The sequence below is a fragment of the Mustelus asterias genome, chromosome 16 (assembly GCF_964213995.1).
Source record: "Mustelus asterias chromosome 16, sMusAst1.hap1.1, whole genome shotgun sequence".
Classification (NCBI taxonomy): domain Eukaryota; kingdom Metazoa; phylum Chordata; class Chondrichthyes; order Carcharhiniformes; family Triakidae; genus Mustelus; species Mustelus asterias.
Window position 1 is genome coordinate 53,808,032 of NC_135816.1, and position 16,131 is coordinate 53,824,162.

Here is a 16,131-nt window from a genome sequence, read left to right on the forward strand (position 1 = left end):
TGAGCAGAAACTGATAGCCAAGTTCCGCACACACGAGGACGGCCTCAACCGGGATATTGGGTTCATGTCACACTATTTGTAACCCCCACAGCTTGCCTGGACCTGCAGAGTTTCACTGGCTGTCTTGTCTGGAGACAATACACATCTTTTTAGCCTGTCTTGATGCTCTCTCCACTCACGTTGTCTGTATCTTAAAGACTTGATTAGCCGTAAGTATTCGCATTCCAACCATTATTCATGTAAATTGAGTCTGTCTTTATATGCCCTGTTTGTGAACAGAATTCCCACTCACCTGAAGAAGGGGCTTGGAGCTCCGAAAGCTTGTGTGGCTTTTGTTACCAAATAAACCTGTTGGACTTTAACCTGGTGTTGTTAAACTTCTTACTGTGTTTACCCCAGTCCAACGCCGGCATCTCCACATCATCTCTGTTGCTGCAGAGTTACTTCATTGCCCTATCTTCAGTCCTACTATGTCCTATTACGGGGCTCTCTATTACTGTCAGATTTGCTGCATGATCTTCCCTGCCACCTTAGGACTGGTCAAACCTTGCCTGGAAAAACAAAGATTCAGAGTGGGGTTGGTGCGGCTGGATAAGGGATGTAACATTAATGGGGAAAGCTGGAGTCAGAAGAGATGCCATTAAGTAGACAATGGAGGGAAAATGACAGAGCTGTAAAGGAGAATAGGCAGCAGCAAAGGAAGTGAGCTGGGTAAGCAGGCAACAGGAGAAGAGGCAAGTAGGGAATAGCAAGGAAGTTAAAGGGGAATCTAAGAGAAGGTGAACTGTTAAGGGGAAGGTAGGGATGTAGTAGGATAAAGAGACAAAAAAAGGGGAGAAAAAAGAAAAATGGAATGTCAGTGGGAAAAATGCAATCTGCAAAGGAGCAACAGTAGTACAAGTGGACAACAGACAGGACGAGTTGAAAAGAGGTAACTTTTGAAGGTAGTACACAGAAGCAATGGATAAATTGAAAATGAGAACACAGTAATTGTGTAGACACAAGAACAACTGATGGGGTGACAGACAAAGGTATAAAACTAGCTGGGGAAATTACACACTTGTGAAGGTAGTTAGGACACCAACACCTTCATGATGCTTGCTGTTTTCACCCCACTCTGTGATCATGTGTCTCCTCACCATTTTAAAGAACTCAGAGGAGGGAAAATGAAAAACACAGCAGAATTGAAGAAAAGCTAAGAGAAATCCAGAAAGCAATATAAAAATGAAAAAGGACCATAAGAAAATTGCTTTTAAAAAAAATTCATTCATGGGTATTGCTGGATGGACCAGCATTTATTGCCTATCCCTAACTGACCTTGAACGGAGTGGCTTGCTAGGCCATTTCAGAGGGGCATTTGAGAGTCAACCACAGTGCTCTGGATCTGGAGTCACATGTAGGCCAGACTAGGTAAGGATGACAGGACATTAGTGGCCCAGATGCTTTTTACGACAATTGACAATGGGTTCATGGTCATTAGACTTGATTACAGACTTTTTTCTATTGAATTCAAATCACCATCTGTCATTGGAACTCCATTGGTATTAAAAACACACACATTATACTGTCCAGGGACACCAGCATCCACTATTTACCAGGAAATAAGCTTCCTCAGACTTGATTTAAATTGTCAGGGCCGTATGAAGCCCATTTAATCTCCGGCATTTTGATGAAATTCTAATCCAAAATCATGCTCGAAGCATATTGAATAAATTCACAAGTATCAAACTGATAGTATAAGTCTACATACTGTGCCATGGAGTTTTGTTTTTGTCATGGTTCACAATATAAGAAAATATATATACTTTTGGCATACTTTAGAGCATCACAGCCCCGAGTTGCTCACCAAATACTGCAATAAAGATTTTCAAATGGCACCAGCTTTTGGGGTTGTGAGTAGTAGTACTAGTTTCAATTTCACAATTATGTAACATTTTTTAATTAAAACCCGGTTTGATGTTGCTAATGAGGATATGGCTTTTTTTTTTGTTTTGGAGAATGTTAATAGAAAATGAATTCCTTAATTCAGCTCGTCCTATTTTCTTCCACCATTTCTGAATCAACTGGCCTGAAGCAAATAGAGAGTTCAATGCCTCTCCAGAAATGTGGTTAAGTTGAAAGTGAACATAAACCTGCAGTTCCCGCCATATGCAAATTTGGTAGCATCAAATGCACATTAACCTTCCTGTCACAATATGCTTTCTACAGTTGCGGCAAGTCATAAAAAAAGCTTACAGTTAAAATGTCTTTACTCACTTATAGAAGGTCATCATACATCCAGTAATTGTCATATTCATTGGCACCTGAGCGGACATTCGACCAATAAGAATCATTTTTTCTCCTGTATCTGGGTGAAACGCAGAATCATAGACATACTTCGCCCTCCAAAGTTCATCTTCAGTAAGTTCAGGAGCTATGATACCTTGCCTAAGATATAATACATATTACAACATAATAATCTAGCTGAGAGGTTAGCATAATCTAAAAAAGCTAATTAAAAAAGACAGTAAAAAGAATACAACTCAACAATGGATGAGGTTTCTTTTCTGCATCCAAGTGTCTAATTCTTTTACATAACAGTTGTTATATTTTAAATGTTATTCATCAATTGTACTTTGGGACTTCGTGAGCGTGCTCCATAAATCCAAGTTGTTTCTTCACTTTATGAGAAGTTAGTTTTGACAAGTTTAGCATCTTATTGATTTAATGGCTCAGAATTTGCTGTCAAAACAACAATGAGGTTAGTTGTGCTCAGTCATTTAGGCATAAATTATATAGCAACTGCAGGTGTGAGGCAGATGTGCAGTTGAAAAGGGGATATCCAAAGATTGATATCCATGTTACATAGATCCACTGCAAGCTTCACAGAAATGTCACCTTGTTGCTGTTGCACCATTCAGAACCATGATTTGCTGTATTTGTCCAGCAGGTATGACCTAAACTCTACATAGAAAAAGAGCTATTACAAGTAGATAAAAAGGAGAATAAATGTTCATCCCTTAAAGTTTATTTATTACTGTCACAAGTAGGCTTACATTAACATTGCAATGAAGTTACTGTAAAAATTCTCCAGCCGCCACACTGTGGCGCCTGTTCGGGTACACGGAGGGAAAATATGGCCAAAAGCAGTGACAGGAGAAATTATCAGAAATGTGTGGCAGGAATGTGGATTAATTTTATGATACAGAATATATTATATAATAATTTAATATATTGTATATTATATGATAAATATTGAAATAATATAAAAATATTTGGTCTCAAATAGAGGGCATCCAAGAGGCTAAGAAGAATGAGGAATATAAAATAAATAAAGAACCAAAGTATTGGAGAAACTTAAGGGTCTAAAAGCTGACAAATCTCAAGGACCTGGTGGCCAATATCCAAAGATCTTGTAAAAATTGCTATAAAGATAGTGGGTGCATGGATTATGATTTTCCAAAATAATGTAGCTCCTGGAATGGTTCCAACAGATTGGAAGCTATTCGAGAAAGGAGGGAGAGTAAAGAGGGACCTATGGACAAGTAAGCCTGCCAGTCATTGAAAAATGATCAAACCTATTATTAAGTCTTAACAATACACTTAAAGTCATACCATGATCAAATTCGGTAAGGAAAGTAGTTTTCTTTCCCTAAAGGACATTAGTGACCATTCTTTATCATGGCTAGTCTTTCCCTTTTTCCATCTTGCCTGCTGTTTCAAAATGTTAAGGATCCAAGAAAATTTATTTCCTAATTTTTGTCACCTTACAACCATGTTTCTGTATGGTGATTATCTCTATTTGTGCTGCTCGTTCATCTATCTTGTTATGAATGCTATGTACTCAAGAGATCCTTTAACTTTAATTTTTTAACCATCCAACAGTTCTTTCCTTTCCTGTTCTACTCGCCTTTATTTAAATGACATGATTATTGCCTCAACTTGCCTCTAACTTCTACTCTTTTTGTCCCGTTAGTTTGAAGCCCTGTTCACAATCTTAATCATATGATTCCCCTGGATGCTGATCCTAGCCCAGTTTAAGTCAAGTCCATCCCAATAGGACAGCTCCCTCTTTCTCCACACTGGTGCCAGTATCCCATGAATCAAAATTCTTTCTTACCATAACATTTTTGAGCCACTTTATTTCTCAAATGTGTTTGACCCTATACCAATTTGCTCATGGTTCAGGTAATAATCCAGAAATTATTACCCTTGAAGTTCTGCTTATTAATTTAGAATTCAGTTCTCTAAATTCCCTCCCCAGAATCGCATTCTTTGTTTCACCAATGTTATTAGTTCCTACATGGATCACATCAACCTCTTCCAATCAAAGTTCTTCTTCAGTCACAGGATATACCCCGAGTCCAGGCACTAGACAGGCTGGACAACTTTCAAAGCAAGCTAACAACCTTCGGAACTCCATTCGTGGTTGCAAAACAAAAGTGTCCATTTCTTCTGCCTATGCTAGCTATTACCACAATTCTTTTACTCCAATCCTATTATGATCCCAGATGATGTTACTACTAGTCAGTCATGTCCCTGAAAGGAACCCTGACTCAACAGATCATAACTTTCATTTTTTTAAAATTAGAACCGTAGATGAACAGAGTCGCAGGACTGTCAATTAACTTTAAATGAAATAATAAAATCAAGAAAAGATTAGCTATAATCCCCGACTCTTTCACCCCACCTATATTATTACATGTACACGGTAACACAAGTTACAAAAGATACTGGATATTTTAATGTTCTCAGTACGTACATAGTCCATGTAAACCAATAGGCCAACTGTGGTCAGACATATCACACTGCGAAACTAAGTGGCAGATGTCACCTGAAACTTCTTCTGAATCTCTCACCAAATTCCCCCCCAGATGCTTGTCACAGAGTCAACTGATCTCATTGGAACTGTTCAATTTTTTTGCTCAAACTCAACTATAACTTTCAGAAAATGACTAATTAGATAACCGCCTTCAATTTAATACAGGCAAAAGTTTGCTCAATCAACTGGAAATACCTTCCAATCTAAATTTGCTGCTATACAATTATTAAAAACATCATTGATCTTTGCTTTGTATTCCAATTTCATGTTTTGAACGTTAACTTTCCTTGTGAAAATTTTTTTCCAGCTGTTACAAAACATCAATCAATCTGTTGGTCCTGTGTAGAGTTGGGGTAATCCTTCCAGTCTCAAATCCTATTTGAGACTTATACCATAAGTTATTTAGACATAACTACAGAACTAGTTTCTGATGGTATTTTGTTGCTAGTATCCTATTTATTCGCAAACCACTCACTTTTTTCCCCAGCAAAGTGTTCTTTCCTTTTAAAGAAAGGAGTTCAGCCTGTAAACATGTGCATCATATTTTCCTATTGTTTAATTTTAAAAAAGTTTTTAAAAATCAAATTGGTGTTAAAATTGCAGGACATTAGAAATAAAAAAGACAGGCTACAAAATGATAAAAACTCTGCTATACTATACCTGTAATCATGTATTATCTTTCTAGCATTCTCCAATTGAGCATTTGATAGAAGTATGTTCCTAGGGTCAGTAACTGTAAAGAAGTGTTTTGCTCTCCCAATAAAAGTACCCTGGTCCCATCGAGGCTCTTTAGTATTGATGTTCAATGACACTTCTCCAGTCATTTTATACTCCCTAGAAGGCAAGCAAACAGAAAACATGAATATAAGAGCAATAAGAAATAGGAGAAGACCAAATTAGAGTTGAGCCTGTTCAATCATTCTATATGTTCGCAACTGATCTTTGGCTTCAGATACACTCTCATGCCTACTCCTCATTTCTCTTAATTCCCTGAAGGACCAAAAACGTGTCCAAAAGTGACAGATTTACAATCTTCTGGGGTAGGGATTTCCAAAGATTCAAACCATTTGAGTGAAGAAATTTCTCTTCATCTCAATCCTAAATGATTAGTCCCTTACTCAAACTATTGTTCTGGATTCACCAGCCAGGGGAAACAACCTCTCATTATCTAGCCTTTCAAGCCTCTCACAATCTTGAATGTTTTAATGAGATCACCTCTTATTCTTTTAAACTCAAGACCCAATTTAGTCAACCTTTTAACTAGACAACCCTCTCATTGCAAGAGCCAATCTAGTCAACTTTTGTTGCATCACCTCAAATCAAGTATATCCTTCCTTAAACATGGAGTCTAAAATTACACACTGGATGTGATCTCACCAAGTCAGTGTACAAATCATAGATTCCCGACAGTGCAGGAGGCCGCCATTCCGCCCATCGAGTCTGCACCAACCAAATGAAATAGGAGAAAAACATAGCAAAACTTTTTTATTCTTGTACTCCAATCCCTTTGCAACAAAGGCCAACATGCCATGTGCTTTCCTAATTGCTTTTGTACCTGCATGCTAATTTTGTGTTCCTTATGAGCACATCCTAGTCCTTGTGAACATCAAAATTTATACGCATTATGTCTTTTTAAAAATTCTGCTTTGCTATTATGAACACAATGTCACATTTTCCTCCATTATACCCCAAACAGGATTTCCATTTTGCATTGTGACACAGTGGTCACCTTACAAAACTAGTAATCATCAGACCTGGACTAATAATGTGGAGACCCAAATTCAAACCTCATAATAGCAGCTGAGGAATTTAAGTTCAGTCAAAACAGAACTGGTATAAAAGGTTAGTATCAGTGATGATGACCATTAAACATCTCCTCAATGTCCTTTGCGAATGGAATCTGGTGTTCTTACTTCGTCTGCCTATGGGTTAAGCCAGACCCACAGTCACGTGGTTGACTTAACTGTCCTCTGAAAGGTCCATTGAGTCACTCAGCTGTATCAAATGATTATACACAACCTTGATGGACCTCTTGGCATTGAACTACATACAAAAAGCCACATCCAGCTCAATCTGCCATCATTCTCACTAGTGAAGTGCAATTTTTCTTTTGTAAAGAATACTTGTCGTGCAAGTGACACATTCGCCTGCTGCAGATTTTAAAGTGATTCCCTTCACAGACATTGCTGCTGAACAAGGATTCAAATTTGGAGATGTGGCAAAATTGGGAGAGCTGTCCCACAGACTAGTCAGGCAACAGCTTGTCAGAGTCATACTTTCAGAATCATACTTTCCAGCTGATGTTCCAGACTCGTCTATCACGGGTAGGACAGACCCATCAGAGGTAGAGCCACAGAGGGAGAGGCGCTGAATGTTCTCAACATTGACACCAGAACCTATGAAGTCTCATATCATAGGCAAAAAAAACCTCCTGCTGATTGCCACTTATTGCTGTCTCAGCTGACAAGTCAGTACTCCTCTTCCATGCTGAAAAGCACTTCAAAGCACTGAAGGTAGCACAAGCACAAAATGTACACTGGTTTGGGAATTGCAATGTGCATTACCAAGAGTAATTCTAGTAAGCTAGCCAAATCCTGAATGTAGCCTTCTGAATGGGCTTGCATCAGGTGGTGAAATTACTATCACAAGGGATAAAGCTACTTGCGCTCATCTGCATGAATCCACCTATTGCAGATGCATCTGTCTCTAACAGTACTGGTAGGGGGTGCACAAATCTTATGGTCCCACCTGTATACTGAAGACACTACCATTGTGGTAATTTAAAAAATAATTTTGTGGTTGTCGCTGGTTGGGCAAGCATATATTGCTAATTACTTAATTCTCCTTGAACCGAGCAGGCCTGTTAAGCCATTTTTTAAGCATCAATAAGAGTTACACGTAGATCAGACCAGGTGAGGATGACAGATTTCCTTCTTTCCCTAAAAGGCATTAGAGAGCCGGATGAGGTTTTTTTTTACAACAATTGACAATGGTTTAATCGTCATTATATTTTTAATTGCAAGCTTTTCTTGAATTAAAATTTTACCATCTGCCATGGTGAAATGCCCTGAGCATTATCCTGGGTTTCTGGATTATTGGTCCAGTGACAATATCACTATGCCACCACCTCCCTTCAATAGGGAGAGGAATAGATTCGGAGAAAAGATAGTAGCTCAACTAGGCATTCATGAGTGGCTATAAGCAGCAGAAAAGTTGTATCCCACCACAATCTGTAACTTCATGGCCTACCAACAAGCCAGGGGATCAAACCTGGCTCAATAAGGAGTGTAGACAAGCATGTCAGGAATAGCACTAGGCATACCATTAATCTATTCTCAACTAGCAGAGATGGGGGGTACTTTATTCATAATAGTCTGCTCACCAATGCGCAGTTTGGGTTCCGCCAGGACCATTCAACTACAGGTTTCATTATATGGACAAAGGAGCCGAATTCCAGAGGTGAGGTGAGAGTGGCTGGCCTGGACATTAGGCAATATTTCAGAGGGTGGCACCAAGGATCCTTGTAAAATAGAAGCCAATGGGAATCAGTGGATAACAATCCATTAGCTGGAGTCATGGCGAAAGTACAGGACCAATGATCCCAAGGCAATGCCTTGACCAAATCGGAGTCAACCTGCCCGATTTGAATTTAAACAATGCTTGGCAGTTAACTGTCAATCAGTTAAATGGTGCATTTTCCATGGCAACATCTCTACCAAGTACAGTTCACTTGCCAACCAATCAGCATTCTTCTCATGCAGTACAAATTGCTGTTCCCTTTACATTTGGTATTCTTGGAAATTTGTCCTGATGAGTGTAACATCATGTGTCTATTTTCAGCAATATTCAAATTATTGACTTAAACACATTCGCCTCTCTCTTCATCTAAGTTTGTTGATGCTACAAGCAGTGAGAAGGTCACAATGAGGAGCAAAGAGATATAGACAAGCTAACTGAATGAGCAACAAGGTAGCAGATGCAACAAAATAGACAGAAACTTGAGGCTATTCACTTTGGTAGTAGAAAAACAGAATTTTTTTAGAAAAGGCATGAAACCTGGAAATGTTGATGTTTAAAGGGACTTAAGTTGCACTTGCACAAGAAACAAAGTTAGCAGGCAGGAACAGCATGCAATTAACAAGGCAAATAGCATAATGGCATTGAATGCAAGGAATTACAGTACAAGAATAAAGAAGTCGAGCTACAACTGTAAGGAAATTTAGAAAAATCAGAGTATAGTGCACAATTATGGTCTCAATATTTAAGGAAAGATATGCTTACATTGGAGGCGATAGAGAGAAGGTTCACTAGATTGGCCCATGGGATAAGAAGGTTGTCCTGTGGTGAGAGGCTGAGTATGGGCCTATATTCTCTGCAGTTAAACTCCAGTTTTATTGAAACATACAAGATTTTAAAGGAGCTTTACAGGGTTAAGAGTTTTGTATCTCCTGGCAAAGGAAGCTAGAACAAATGGTGGTGTGGTGGGGGGCGGTATCTCGGGATAAGGGGCTGATCATATAGGACGGAAATTTCATTCAAAAAATTTTGAATCCCTACCAGTAATAGATCAAAATCTGACTATCATAAAATATATTCAATATTGAAGTATCCACCTGTGTGCATTTCATAGAATTCCTAGAGTGTAGAAGAAGCCATTCAGCCCATCGGGTATGCACTGACACTTTGACAGAGTGTCTTACCCAGGCCCTCACCCCGTCTTATCCCATAACCCCATGGCTAATCCATCTAACCTATACACCTTGGATCACCAAAGGGCAATTTAGCAGAATCAATCCACCTTAACCTGCACATCTTTGGACCTTCTTACTACAATGCCCTGGGCTGTATTTTGTACCATATTAGGCTGATAAAACTGCCTGCCTCAGACAGGGGTTCCCAAACTGTGGGGGGTCACATGTTCCTCCTCCTCAGGCAACAGTGCCGAATGTGAAGTGGATGCACTGGCACAACAATCATCAGACCAGCTCGGAGTCCCCGACACATACAAACACAGTATTTTTTTTCATGCTGTAGTTTGGAGGGTGTGCCCTAACACTCCAGCATTGCCTCCATCAGAGCCTAAAAATGAAAAAAAAAATTGCTCCCCACCAGCACTCGCTCAACTACTGCTCTCCCCCAACTACCTCCTCCCCCACCCCCTGCTCTAATGCGGCCTGATCAAAATTTTTCACTATCACAATTGGCCCTCACTACATTTGTAGTGAATATCATGATTTAAGGGGAGATTAATCAAGCATGAGGCAGAGTGAAAGACAGGAGCATGTTGACAGAGTTAAATAAGGGAAGACAGGTGGATTGAATGGAGTACAAACCCTGCAATGGACTGTTGGACACAGTGGTCTGCTTTTTAAACAAATTTTTTACTCCATCCTTAGAGTTACAAAGACAATGCTCAAGAGTGAAGCAGGGAGACCCAAATCCATTCCTTGTTTGCTCCAAGATAAGGCATCGCACCCCATCTTGTGTGCGTGTCATGGGACTCTAAGCTGATCCAACGATTGTTGTGACAGTATCCACTTCACATTCAGCTTGATCTGATGCTTGATCTTTGTGCAGTATATCCTATGGAATCCTAAATAGTTAACATAAATCGTTGGATTTAAACGAGTAACATGTAAAGCAGATTGATGGAGAGGGTTGGGTTTCAAGTTAATTACTAAATATCTCTCGTGTGTGATTATAGAAGGGCAGAGGGGAAAAATAATCACTCTGGAGTTGATTAGGAGGCAAACCAATCAATAATGATAACTCTGTCCTAAAGTCCCCCGTTGACATGAGTTTTAGGAATTTCCCTGGGTTGCAGCCAAACAGGTTTCAGTTAATCAGTTTGCGTTTTAACTGTAAAAAGATGAGAATGGGCAAAGTCTGAAGAATTATCTGAATATGAAGTTAAAATGGAAAATTACAGATAAATAGCAGTGTTGCATCACTGACTTAAGCTATTTTACACAGCTCTTATCTCCACTAGTTTCAGCAAACTTTGTCCTGTGATCCAAAAGGTTCACCTTTTCAGGAATATGTCACTGCAGAGTTACTGCAGTTGCATAACTCATTAACAATTACCCTACTTGCATATTCAATCCCGGAAACCAGATGTAAACTACATATGCACATTCTTTTTAAGGAACAAACATGGTCCAGAGGTTTTACAGATTAACGTTAAAAACATATTCCCAATTGTTAGGAATTTGGGAAATTAACGAAGTTAACAGTTGAATTTGGGATAAAAACAAGTAACAAGAGTAGCAGCCGTCTATTGGAATGTGATGCAATTTGCCTAGTAAGATTAGCAGGCATCTAGAGAAATTGAGGTGCGAATTACCATATCACAAACATTGTTTACTAGGGATCAGTGGGGCTATACAAATGATAACTTCTAAAGGCAAGGAATCCGAGAGATGTAGATAGGCAAATCCACAGGGTGGGATATCAAAGGGACTGAACAGTATAACTGCTAACACCCTCATTGGGGAAGAAGTGTAGTTCTCCATCCAACAGTCAGACAATCCAGTTCCATCTACGATCAGAATCACAGAGGCTAATTCCATCTAACGTTTAAAGCCATGGCAGATTGCAGATATTCTCCCTGCACCAAGGACCCAGGTTCAATTCAGAGTTATGACACCTACAAGGCCCTTTCAAATGTTCATTTTTTTCCCTGTTGGTGGGTATGACTTCATGGCATTAAAATTGGGTCACTTCAGGAAAAGGTTTGAAAACCACTGGTCTATTGAAAAGCTTTCTGGCTTCTCATTCACCGACTGGAACTAAATTGTGACTTATGTAATATCAGGCTCTCATTAAGAAGAACTGTTACAACCAAAATGTTGAAATGTTAAAACTCTATCCTGGGAAATTTCATTTTATCAAGAAGAGCAATTAACAACTTTTATCAGATTAACATACAGGATTACATTTCAATAGTTTAGATATGGGAAAATAAGTGGTCTGATTAGTAAGTTTGCAGATGAGACAAAAATTGGGGGAGTAGCGGATAGTGAGGAGGATTGTCAGAGGATACAGCAAGATATAAATTAGCTGGGCTGAAAGATGGCAGATGGAATTACATTTGAGATGAGGAGATTTGGAAGGTCTATTGCAGAAGGAAAGTATACGGTAAATGGTAGAGCCCTTCGATGGACCCAGGCATGCAGATCCACAGTTCCCTGAAGGTAGCAACTCAGGTGGACAAGGTGGTCAAGAAGCCGTATGGCATGCTGGCCTTCATCGGTTGGGGCATTGAGTATAGGAATTGAAAAATCATGTTGCAGCTGTATAAGACTTTAGTTAGGCTGCCTTTGGAGAATTGTGTTCAATTCTGGTCGTCACACTACTGGAAGGATGTTGATGCATTGGAAAGGGTGAAGAGACTTACCAGGATGTTGCCTGGTTTCAAGGATATGGACTACGAAGAGATTGAACAAACTTGGGATTATTTCCGTTGGAGTGTCAGAAGATGAGGGGGACCTGCTAGAGGTTTACAAGATGACAGGCTTGCAGAGTGGATAGTCAGAGTCTTTTTCCCAGGGTCGAAGGGTCAATTACTCGAGGGCATAGGTTGAGAGTGAGAGGGGAAAGTTTGAAAGAGATGCAAGGGGCAAGTTTTTCACACATAGGGTGGTGAATGCCTGGAACGTGCTGCCGGAGGTGGTGGTGGAAGCAGATTCTATAACAACATTCAAGAGGCATCTGGATAGATACATGAATAGGCAGAGAATATAGGGATATGGACCACAGAGGCAAGAAAATATTAGATTGCAGAGGCATCTGTGTCGGCACAGACTTGGTAGGCCGAAGGGCCTGTTCCTGTGCTGTACTGTTCTTAATAGATAGGACTTAATATTATCTGACCACAGAAGTACAAATACCTTGCAACAACATTCTGCTTATCAAAATAGTCATGAAGGCCAAGATAATTTTGGCTTCAAAAATCCATTTACAGGCACATTGTCATTGCTATTCATTTAGGAAATGGGGGAGTCTCCATTTCCACAAATGCAATCAGTAGCAACTTAAATCAGTGATCAACGCTCTGAACTTTATTTTAAATTCCCTCAATAACTGAGCCGCTAATTCATATATGTGGCTCTGAAACTGAACAATTAAATAAGTATATTTGACTTGCCATTTAATCTTATAAAGGAAGATACGTGCACATGGTCAACCCTTGTGTTTTCTGCTTCAGTACTTGAGGTTTGACTTGAAACAAGGAGTCTGGAAGTGAATACGTCATATATTATCCATATAATGTGACATTGAGAGTTTGGGAGGGGAAACTGATAACACAGCCAATTTGAAATGTTCATCAAACCTTCTCCTATATTTGAATTTACTTCTTAATTTTTAAAGTAACAAGTGCATCATCAGCCAACAGAAAGAAATTAGAACAGGCATATTGCAGTTCCTAAACAGACACGTTTGGAGGACTTACCCCTTCCCTTATGTCACAGTGATGCCAAAAGGGTGAAGATCCCCTGCATCTTGTCATCTGCACACACCCAATAGCACCTGTATTCCCTTCTAAATTGATGCAAGTGGCCATGACCGAGTCCCTGGTACGTTGTCACCTCCATGGACCTGGTCTGCCCTAAATCCATGTGCTCCCAGCAAATTCCTAAGCTGGCCCTCAACAAGCTTGTTAATTTAACCTCATTGCAGAATTTGGTGGGTTCTCCTTCAAGTTTGCCAGCAACAGGAAAAGTGATGGGAAACCAGCATGCCAGCACTATTTTGAGCACCTGCCCACTTCAGTTACTGCCCCCTGTAGAGACTTAAAAATCTTGCTTCCTTAAGTTTATCTCCATAGCCATGTTTCGCGTTGACAAACTTAGGAAGAACAAAATGGAAAAGATACAGTTGCACAAAGGGTTCAATAACAAATTCCACATTAAAAACTTGAAATAGTTCAACCTATCTTGTAACAGAATTTTAAATGACAAGTGATTTATAAACATATGGGCATTCTGCCAACCAAATCGTAATTGACAAAATACCACTGCACTATTTATGTTCACCCATGGCAGATTGTATAACGATGTGGAGGTGCCGGTGTTGGACTGGGGTAAACACAGTCAGAAGTCTCACAACACCAGGTGAAAGTCCAACAGGTTTATTTGGTAGCACAAGCTACTCGCTTTCGGAGCGCTGCCCCTTCATCAGGTGAGTGGGAGTTCTGTTCACAAACAGGACATATAAAGACACAAGCTCAATTTGCAAAATAGTGTAGAAACTTGATGTCTGTGTTGATATGCGCGATCTTCTTGGAGATCCTCTCCACTTGGAGCCGGCATAGTATAATATCAGCCAATTTTGTCACAATGTAATAAAATTCCCTCAATAACTGAGCCGCTAATTCATTGGAGCCGAATTGTATAATATCAGCAGCTTTCATTAGATAATATCTACATGACAATTGAAGCAAGCATACTGAAGAGTAACCTGGCCTAGTTAAATTTGTCAGGTTGCACTAATAACTTAAATCAATACTTCTGAAGTTGTGCAACTTTCTTTCAGGAATTTCTAAAGAATATATTTAAAGGCTCCATAACTATCTGCATAGCTCTTGTACTCAAAGAAGTGTACACATATCAATTAAATAAACAGTCGCCTCCTGTTGAATATGCAATGTGCTTTTAAAACTGCAAAGAATGACTGACATCATAACCATATCATTATGTAAATAATGGGTCACTATTTGCAAAAGTCAATTTGTGAAAAAAGCAAATCTGAGGAATCAGAAATGTAAAGCAACAGTTAAAATAATAGAATAGATTTGCTTCATTCATTTAAGAAAAAAAATCAGGATGAACAGCTGACAAGTATTTATCTTACAGCAGATATGATGTGGTAAATCAAAAGTCTAGTATCTAACTGCAGTTCCGACTTAATTAGTTTTTCTTAAGTTAATAAACAATAATATTATAGATCATTTGTCAGGAGCAATAGTCACCAAATTTGTTCAGCAGCCATGGGGTGTTGGCTCTGTAAATTTACATATTGCATTTTCATAATTTCTAACTACAGCACAATTGACAAATATATTATAAATTGCACAAATTTGAGTGAAACACAATTACTTTGGCAGCTGTGCAAAACTCTTGACACATGCAAAAATCTGGGTATCTTCAATTTCTCTGGATCATATCACCAAGAATATGTGGGTGAAGAGGAGGGCAGGGATCGATCCTTGGGGATACCAGAGGATCCCATCCTTAGATAATGGGAGCAAAACTACAGTATTCCAGGTGTGGTTTAACTAGAGCCTTGTATAGTTTTAGCAAGGCTTCCCTATTTTCATACACCATTTCCTTTGAAATAAAGATCAACATTCTATTTGCCGTCCCTGGTACCTGCTGAATCTATATACAAGCTTTTTGTGATTTATGCACAAGGATCCCCAAATCCCTTTGTACAGTATTCATCTCCTTTATTCCTCCTACCAAAGTGCATAACTTCACATTTTCCTACATTATATTCCATCTGCCAATTTTTTGTCCACTCACCCAAACTGTCTATAGCCCTCGGTAAACTGTGTGTCACATCCTCACCACTTGCCTTCCCACCTACTTGTGTATCTTCCGCAAACTTGGCAATAGTACATTCACTTCTACATTTACATCCAAGTCACTAATATACATTGTAAATAACGGAGGCCCAGCACTGATCACTGTGGCACTCCATTAGTTACAGGCTGCCATGCTGCAAATGATCTCTGCCCAAGTAGAGTCAGTTGCTAGAGGTATGCATGGCTGTGAGAGGGCACTGGCATGTGCTTCCTGGGCAATAAGTGTTTCAGAAACACTCACTTTAATGGGAAAAATAATTCTTCACGGCTCTCACACAATTATGCAGCTTTTTAGAAGCAGGGAGATTGAAAGGGGTTTTGGATGGTGGAGATTCAAAGTGGGATGCAAATCTCTTACCAGGAGACACGCATGTAGAAATCAGTAGAGACACAAGGGAAAATCCTGCAGAAGGGTTGACAGTGTTAGGAACTGAACATCAATGTGTTGCAGATGTCAACAAAGAGACGAGCGAAGGTTTATTGGAAGAACCACTCACAGGTGAGGGGATGATCAACCTATATGTGGATAGGGCTAGAAAATACATCAATGGCAAACCACAAACCGCATGAAGAGTGGTAAATGATGAGGGAACAGTGATTGCAGGAGAATAGATTCCAGGGAGTAAATCAGCACAAGTAGCAGAGTTAATAGCTTTAACTAAAGCTTTAGAATGGGGTACAGGAAAATGTGTTAACATTCACAGACAGTCAATATGCTTTTGGAGTAATTCATGACTACATGACA

General features: G+C 39.4%; 1 protein-coding gene across 4 annotated transcripts in view; it reads right to left on the reverse strand.

Moving 5' to 3' along the window:
- The window catches only part of LOC144505178 (sideroflexin-1), a 71,483-nt gene that overhangs the window by 25,356 nt on the left and 29,996 nt on the right, over positions 1-16,131 (reverse strand). For all 4 annotated transcript variants that reach the window (XM_078231134.1, XM_078231132.1, XM_078231133.1 and 1 more), the window contains 2 exons: positions 5,462-5,635; positions 2,257-2,427 (listed from right to left, as the gene is read on the reverse strand). In XM_078231134.1, the coding sequence (XP_078087260.1) occupies positions 2,257-2,427; positions 5,462-5,625 (335 nt within the window). In that variant the 5' untranslated portion in view covers positions 5,626-5,635. The remainder of the gene's footprint in view (positions 1-2,256; positions 2,428-5,461; positions 5,636-16,131) is intronic.